At 39.1% G+C, this 8,255-nt stretch overlaps 2 protein-coding genes across 3 annotated transcripts in view; both read right to left on the reverse strand.

Annotated features, from left to right (window-relative positions):
• The window catches only part of LOC107836234 (E3 ubiquitin/ISG15 ligase TRIM25-like), a 2,511-nt gene extending 697 nt beyond the window's left edge, over positions 1–1,814 (reverse strand). Inside the window, exon 1 of the mRNA XM_016671508.1 lies at positions 1–1,814. This exon is cut by the window's left edge and continues 697 nt beyond it. Within this exon, the coding sequence (XP_016526994.1) occupies positions 1–1,766 (1,766 nt within the window). The 5' untranslated portion in view covers positions 1,767–1,814.
• Positions 1,815–3,173: 1,359 nt separating this feature from the next.
• On the reverse strand, positions 3,174–6,816 carry LOC103137950 (tripartite motif-containing protein 16-like). 2 transcript variants are annotated; one of them, XM_016671506.1, is made up of 2 exons: positions 5,442–6,816; positions 3,174–3,566 (listed from the first exon to the last, which is right to left on the reverse strand). In XM_016671506.1, the coding sequence occupies exons 1-2, from the start codon at positions 6,774–6,776 to the stop codon at positions 3,195–3,197; spliced, it is 1,707 nt and encodes a 568-aa protein (XP_016526992.1). In that variant the 5' UTR covers positions 6,777–6,816; the 3' UTR covers positions 3,174–3,194. The 2 variants fall into 2 exon arrangements, with proteins under 2 accessions (XP_016526992.1, XP_007552031.1); XM_007551969.2 differs by lacking the exon at positions 3,174–3,566 and having other exon boundaries at positions 4,588–6,217; positions 6,305–6,816.
• Positions 6,817–8,255: the final 1,439 nt, after the last annotated feature.

An 8,255-nucleotide genomic window follows, 5' to 3' on the forward strand; every position in this document is an offset into this window, starting at 1 on the left:
GAGACGCTGAAACGGTTATTAGGGCGGAGAGTCGTGGATTCAGAGACGCTGTAGAAGGACAGAACACCTGCTCCATAATCCAGGAACACTCCTATTGTAGATGAGTGAGGAGCCGAGATCAGAGTCAGAGTTTTGTTATGTCTGAATACATACATGAGTTTGCAGCACTCCAGAGCCCAGGAGGTTTCATTTAGCCCAAATGTGTAGTCACTTAGTCGGCCTGTTTCCCTGATATCTTTGTAAGCAACAGCCACTGTGAATCTACCAGAGCTCTCCACCTCCCAGTAAGAACATCGATTCAGAGAGTCTTTACTCAGCACTTGGAAGCTTCCATCAAACCGTTCAGAGTCGTCTTTAAATTGTTCTGTGTCCTTCTTTACTGCTCTGTTTCCTGTGACAGACAAATATCTGTTTGCTGTGTTTGAGTCCAGTGTTAGCTCCTGGGAATATTTCAAGAGATCATCTCTGTCCATCAGCCCCTCTGTGGGAGTTGATGATGAAGCCCCTGAACCAATCTCCACCAGGGAAATATCCATCCACCTATTGCCCACTATTTCCTCAATCGTACTCTCAGCCTCTGAGACAGCTGCTTTAATTTTATCAAGACACCATGGTGGGGGAATACAAGGCATTCTGAAGCAGGGAGAATCTCTGGTTCCAATACCAGAACTTCTGGTTGCAGGACCTCTCGTGCTGGTTCTGGCTTCAGAACCAGAACAAAATGGTTCTGGTTCAGAACCGGAATCAGAATCGGAACCAGAGCCGGAACCAGAACCGGAGCCAGAACCAGAGCCAGAACCAGAGCCAGAATCAGAGCTAGAATCAGAGGGTTCTGGTTCTGGAATATATTTTTTCAGAAACTGGATGTCGTCCTCTGTGTGTGAGAGCTTCTCCAGTTCGGCGTCTTCCCTCTTCAGCTCAGTGATCTCTTTCTTGAACTCCTTCTGTTTTTTTTCAGCTTCACAGACTTCAGTTTTCTGCTTTGCTTCTATGTACTTCTTCACATCAGAGCTTTTTTTCTTGATCTGACGGATTAGTTCAGTACAAATCTTTTCACACGCTTCAACTGATTTTTTAGCAGAGCGATTTATGAACAGAACTTTTTCTTTTTCCTCTTTCACATCTTTCCCTCTGTTCTGGATTCTCTGCTGGATGTTTCCTCGTCTCTCCTCCAGCTCTCTCTGCCTCTCAGCTCTTTCTGCTGCAGCTGACACTGTGTCATGCCCTCTATGTTCCTCCAGTAAACAGAAAGCACAGACACACTTCTGATCAGTGCGGCAGAACATCTTCTTCACCTCATCATGCGTAGAGCAGATGTTCTCCTGGAGGTTCTTGGACGGCTCCACCAGCTTGTGTTTCTTTAAATGAGCCACTTCATAATGAGGCTGAAGGTGTTTCTCACAGTAAGAGACCAAACAGAATAAACAGGACTTGATGGCTTTCAGTTTTCTTCCAGTGCAGAAATTACAGGCCACATCTTCAGGTCCAGCATAGCAGTGATCAGCAGCAGCAGCTTGGAGTCCGGTCTTCTGCAGCTGCTCCACTAAAGCTGCTAGCATGGTGCTCTTCTGCAGAACAGGCCTTGGTGTGAATGTCTTCCTGCACTGAGGGCAGCTGTGGATTCTTTTCTGATCCTCTTTATCCCAGTAACCTTTAATACAGTTCATACAGTAGCTGTGTCCACAGGTAGTAGTCACCGGATCCTTCAGGAGATCCAAACAGATCGAACAGGAGAAAGTTTCTCGGTCCAACTGATTCTGCTCCATTGCTGCTCTCAACCACAGTGGCTATGAGTTTCACTTCCTGAAAACAGAAACTAGTTTCAGCTCACATGCACTCACATGTCAGTGTAGAGAGGCTGCAGCCAATCAGCTTTCACCTTCATTAAACATTGGCTCCACCTACTTTAAAGTCCTCAAAGGGACGGAACAGAGAGGAGCTGCTCTGTTTAAATGCCCTTTTCACTAATGTTTAACAGAATAACAAAAGTTCATATAAAAACCATCACCGCCTCAGTTTCCTGAGTTTACAGAATAACAACCATGTCAAAAAGAAATGAAACATTTTTATTAACATTCATTATTTAATTTACAATAATTACTCAAAAATCCTACAACGCTGTTTTAAAATATAATGTTAAATCTTATGTTAAACTGAGTCAGCTTGAAATCAGTAATTATTCATATCGTTAGAGATTGAGGCTTAATGTCCTTTTAAAATCAGACTAACATGTTTCTTCTTTTCTTCTGACTGAATATTAACAGGTTGGAGTGGCTCATCCAGAGTTTTAAAGTGAATCTGAGAAGGGAGTTAAAGATTAGGGTGATGGCAAGAGGCTGTTCCACCTCTGGGACTTGGAGCTCCTCAGCAAAGAGAAATCATTAAAATTACCGATAAATATTTTCAGAAAGTTGCTTAGAAGAGAAGAGTTGCATTGCCAAGCAATCGGTTTATTATTGGGAAGGGTTTAATTTTCCATTTTTAAGAAATAAAATATATATTGAGTCAGAAAGTATTTTGTTCAAAATTGATGATCTTTTTAGATTTATTCATGATAAATTAATAGATGTCCTTGTTTGAAAATCAATTTAAATGTAAATCTGCCAAAATCTAAATTTTGTTTTGAGCTTAACAAAATAATTCAGAGTATTATTATTGTCTTACGATGTAAAGAGCCAAACTGAACCTGAAGTAGAATAAAATGTGATTGAGTAACTGGGCTTTGATTGTGTTTATTCATGTAGCAAAATATAAAATTACTAATAGATCCTGGGAAACAAATAAGGGAAAGTTTGTTAATTTAGTCCATCAGCTGACAATAAAACGACTTCAAACAAACATCTATAGAAATACAGACTGATTTTATGGGTAACAGTCTGTGCTACCCATATATTCTATATTCTGTGATGTTAGAATATAGAAACAAAATAAAATATACACAATAGGTACATATTTAGTCTGTCTCTGTCCTGTTTAGATTAAACAAAAAACTAGATTGAATGACTGACCAGTGGAGGTTGTAATCCTTGTTAATATCAACAATTTAATGAACAGCTCTGTTAACTGGGTCACATTTATTAAAAAATATGAATCCCTTTGTTAGTAATGTAAAGAACTTTACACTTTACTTCTCTGAGCTGCTGCATAGTAGATTATAATTCCCCTGCACATATCAGGCTTTTCTTTCTCTCACATTAAAACTCAGGAAACTTTCTGACTCGTCCGAGTTGACTGAACTCAGCAGAGTCTCCAGTTTCATACAGTCGTATCCCAGCCAGCAGCGGCTGAGTGAATCTGGTCTGGACTCTGTGGAGGAGAGTCGTGGTTCCAGAGACGCTGTAGAAGGACAGAACACCTGCTCTGTGGTCCAGGAACACTCCTATCTTAGATGAACGAGGAGCCGAGATCAGAGTCAGAGTTTTGTTGTGTCTGAATACATACATGAGTTTGCAGCACTCCAGAGCCCAGGAGGTTTCATTTAGCCCAAATGTGCATTCATTTATTCTGGCTTTTCTGCTGATATCTTTGTAAGCAACTGCCTCTGTGAATCTACCAGAGCTCTGCACCTCCCAGTAAGAACATCCATTCAGTCAATCAATCAATCAATCAAATTTTATTTGTATAGCACATTTCAGCAGCAAGGCATTTTGAAGTGTTTTACATAATTAAAATAAAAACAGCTTGTGACATTGAATAAACAGAGAGAAAGAGAAAGACATTTTGAAAAAGATTAAAAAAGATAAAAACATTAAAACCCCTTTGATGACTTCAGTTAAATGTCGTTTAACTGGGGCTCTAACCCTCTGGGACTTTAGTCAAAAACACTGTTTGACAAGGACTCCAACCTCTAGGTTTTTAGTTGAAACGCCGTCAACTGGGACTCTAAATCAGAGAGTCTTTACTCAGCACCTGGAAGCAATGTTCAAACATTCAGGATTATCTTTAAATTCTGTGTCCTTCTTTACTGCTTTGGTTCTTTTGATAGACTAATATCTGTTTTGCTGTGTTTGAATCCAGTGTTAGCTCCTGTGAAAACTCAGAGTTTATCTCTGTTTTATAGCTTCAATGTGTATTTATAACACTAAAGGGGTAAAGGGTTAAATTTTATAACTTTCAAAGCAACATAATTTAGCCTTTGGCAGATTTGTGAATGGTGAATTAAATGTTAAAATATTAAAATAAAACTTTTCATAAATATTAAAAGATTTGAAGATCAGCATTAAATGTTAATGATGTAATTTAGACAAAAGGAAAACACTCAAGATTTGGATTCGTAGCTACACTGATGCAGTTAGAAGTGACAAACTTTATGAAAATGTTATAATTGAACATGTTTATTTCATATTCATTTCAGCCTAGAAAGTTGAGGTTTGACTTGGAATGAAAGGATTTGTAAATATGTCTTTGAAAGTTGTTCTTATAATGAAAGCTTTTCTGTATGAAAGAGTAACTGTAGGAATTACAAATTATTTTTCATCAGTGATGATTTTAAAGTCTGCAGCTAAGATCCTTCAGTGGTTTGCTGATTTTGACAAAACCAATCGGTGTGGAAAAAAAAAAATCAGAAAAAGTAGTCTAGACAAATCACAGCTTGTTTTAAATCAGTTTATTGGATCTATGAAACAGATATGAATTATAAATGACAGAGTTAACAGCATCCTTATACTTTTTATTAGTCTTAATATACTTCTGATATTTATATCATATTTTTTAAATGAGAAGTTCCACAGGGGCTGACAAAATCTGAACAAAATTATGTTTAAATGATGCACAGATCTGTGATGCCTATCAGACACTATTGCTAAAGAGATTCATGCAATTATGATAAAAGGCACAACAATATCATGGAGGACAGATACTAAACTAAACATGACGTAATATACAGAGAATACCTCAAGACAAGGTACTAGCACACAAACAAATTTAAGATAATTTTCTGTCAAAAGAAGAAAATGCCACAAAAATACAGAAACAGAAAAAAATACAAATTTAGTAAAATAAAAATACAATTTTCAATTTGACTAAGTTCTAATAGTTGATCAGATATATGAAAACAACAGTTAAAAACAAAAAATAAGAGAAATTAAACTACAATGCAGAGACCTGAGAGAAAATAACTCAATAAACAGATATTATTTAAGCTTATAGAACTCTGCAGAACCAGAAACTCCAGCGTGAAGCGGCTCAGTGAATCTGATCTGGAATCTGTGGATCAGAGTCATGGTTTCAGAGACGTTGTAGAAGGACAGAATACCTGCTCTGTGGTCCAGGTACACTCCAACTCTGGAGGAAACTGGATCTGAGATGAAGATGTTTTTGTTGTTGTGTAAAAGTCTTATACCTTCTAATACCCAAGATTTGTCGTTATATCCAAATCTACATTCATCCCCTCTTCCTACTCTGCTGATACTCTTGTATGAGAGTACTACAGAACCACACACCTCCCAGTAACAACGTCCAGTCAGACTCTCTCTACTCAGAACCTGACACCAATCAGTGAATCTGTCTGGATGATTTGGATAAATCTGATGTTGATCCATCCTCGTCACCTTCCTGTTTCCCTCTGACAGAACCAGCATTGTGTGAGCCGTGTTTGGATCCATTGTGATTTTACATGAATATTTCAAGAACCCAGCCCTTGTTGTTGGTTCTGGTCCTGATTCAGGTTCTGATGGTGAAACATCCACCTCAGTGACCATCAGTGAGATGTTTGTCCATGAGTCTCTCAGGACGTCCTGTAGTTTGTCTCTGAGCTCTGACACAGCTGCTGTCACGTCCTCAAAGTGCCTCAGAGGACGGATGTTGATGCTGGATGAGTGTGTCGACTCCCTGGGTGCTGGCAGTGAGGGGTAGTTGAGGAGAAACTGGTTGTGATCCTCTGTGTGTGAGAGCTGCTCCAGCTCAGCGTCTTTCCTCTTCAGCTCAGTGATCTCCTGCTCCAGCTTCTCCTGAACATCTTTGACTCGACTCACTTCAGTTTCCTGCTGGGATCTGATCTGCTGCTTCACATCAGAGCTTCTTTTCTGGAGGAGACGGATCAGCTCAGTGAAGATCTTCTCACTGTCCTCCACTGTTTTATCAGCAGAGTGATTGATGGCCTCCACCTCCTGCTGAAGCAGCTTCACATCTTTCTCTCTGTCCTGGATTCTCTGCTGGATGTTTCCTCGTCTCTCCTCCAGCTCTCTCTGCCTCTCAGCTCTTTCTGCTGCAGCTGACACTGTGTTGTGGCCTTTATGTTCATCCACAGAGCAGAGATAACAGATACATTTCTTATCCTTGCAGCAGAAGATATCAATCACCTTACCATGCTTAGAGCAGATGTTCTCCTGGAGGTTCTTGGACGGCTCCACCAGCTTGTGTTTCTTTAAAGGAGCCACTTCATAATGAGGTTGAATGTGTTTCTCACAGTAAGAGGCCAGACAGACTAAACAGGACTTGATGGCTTTCAGCTTTTTTCCAGTGCAGAAATCACAGGCCACATCTTCATGAACAGTATAACGATGATCAGCAGGAGCAGCTTGGAATCCGGTCTTCTTCATCTGCTCCACTAAAGCTGCTAGAATTGTGTTTTTCTTTAGTACAGGTCTTGGTGTGAATGTCTCTCTGCACTCAGGGCAGCTGTGGATTCCTTTCTGATCCTCTCCATCCCAGTGATCGTTAATACAGTTCATACAGTAGCTGTGTCCACAGGGAATCGCCACCGGATCCTTCAGTAGATCCAAACAGATCGAACAGGAGAAAGTTTCTCGGTCCAGTTGAACTGCTTGCTGCGCCATTTTTCCTCTCAGTAACAATGGCTGTGTGAGTTTCACTTCATGAGAACAGAAACTAGTTTGAGCTCTGAGCTACCAATCAGGTTTCAGTGCAGAGAGGCAGCAGCCAATCAGCTTTCACCTTGAGCACCTGTTGGCTCCACCCAGCATCAGATTTCAGATCAGGAAGGGAGAAAACAAGGTAACCTGAGGTGAATGAGATGAGCTGCTGGGTTTAAATGCAGGGACGTGTTTCACTAAATTCTAATAGAAATATAAATTGGAGTTAACTGGGATTCACTGAACTTCAACAACAGAACTTAGTTATTCACACAGCAGGCCTGTCTGAAGCAGACAGTTCCAACTTTGCATTAATCATTATTTACAAAATAATGCAAAGTTGACATTTTGTCTTCAGTTAAGCCTCTTGCAGGTAAGCATGTTATGAAAAGCTGTTATCAGTGGATCCCTGATGTCTTCATATTCATTTATTTTATTTTCTTTGCAGAAGAGGCGTCAATGCATTGATGGACAAAACCAAACTAAAGGCACCAAATACAGTTTAAAAAACTAACAAAGGCAAAAACATCTAAATAAAATCCAACAATCGAAGAGGCTGTGAGACTTTCTAGGAATCCATCCAGACAGTTCAGAGGTTTATATACTCGTGTTGCAGTTTTGGCTAATTGCTCAGTCAGCCACTAGGTGGTGCTGTAATCCTATGATCTCAACCTCTTTATGGTCACTGCTCATGTTTCTGTTCATCTCTAACCTGACAAACTTTCAGGTTAACAGAAATCATGTGATGGGTCATTGTTTGGACGGGGTCTGCCGTTTTGGGCAGCGTCCCATTGACAAGCTGCTAAAGTTAGCATGTAGTTGCTAAAGCTAACATGCTAGCATCTAGACCAGGGGTCTGCAACCTGTGGCTCTTAATAACTTTAGCCCAAAAAATAATTAAGAATTGAATAGTGTCTTAAAATATAAAGGTATACGTAAATGCTAGCTTTAACAGTTCTTCACAAAGGTTTTAGGAATATTTTTGGAGATGATTTTTTTCTCCAAATCCTCCAAAGCATTTAGTATAATTTATATTGAAGGAGAAGACATTATGAAAACACAGATAAACAAGTGTTAACTTTGTCATTACAAAAACAAAAAAGTAGTTTGATTCATTCACAAATTAAACAGGATTTAATCTCCTCTTTTTACAGTTTGAATGTAGATTTCAAGGGTAAATGACACATTTAATCAAATCTTATAATTCAAGTGAATCAGCTCTTAGCAGAACTGAGACTAGTGAGTTAAATGTTAAAATATTAAACAATTAATGTTTATAAGTATTAAAATATTTGAGGATTATTTTTCTGTTAATGTAATTCAGACAAAAGGACAAACACCAAAAAAATCATGTTCGAGTCTTTAGAGACTTGACTTGAAAAACGGATTTGAACGCTGTCCTTATTATGAAAGCTTATCCATTTTAAAGCATAAAAATATTAG

The sequence above is a fragment of the Poecilia formosa genome, unplaced genomic scaffold (assembly GCF_000485575.1).
Source record: "Poecilia formosa unplaced genomic scaffold, Poecilia_formosa-5.1.2 Scaffold45, whole genome shotgun sequence".
Classification (NCBI taxonomy): Eukaryota; Metazoa; Chordata; class Actinopteri; order Cyprinodontiformes; family Poeciliidae; genus Poecilia; species Poecilia formosa.

Excerpts from the sequence above, each read along its gene's own strand:
- LOC103137950 (XM_016671506.1), bottom strand. The coding sequence starts at position 6,776 with ATGGCGCAGCAAGCAGTTCAACTGGACCGAGAAACTTTCTCCTGTTCG. Across the intron at positions 3,567-5,441 it reads CTGGACGTTGTTACTGGGAG|GTGCAGAGCTCTGGTAGATT; the intron begins GTGTGTGGTTCT and ends TCTTACTGGGAG.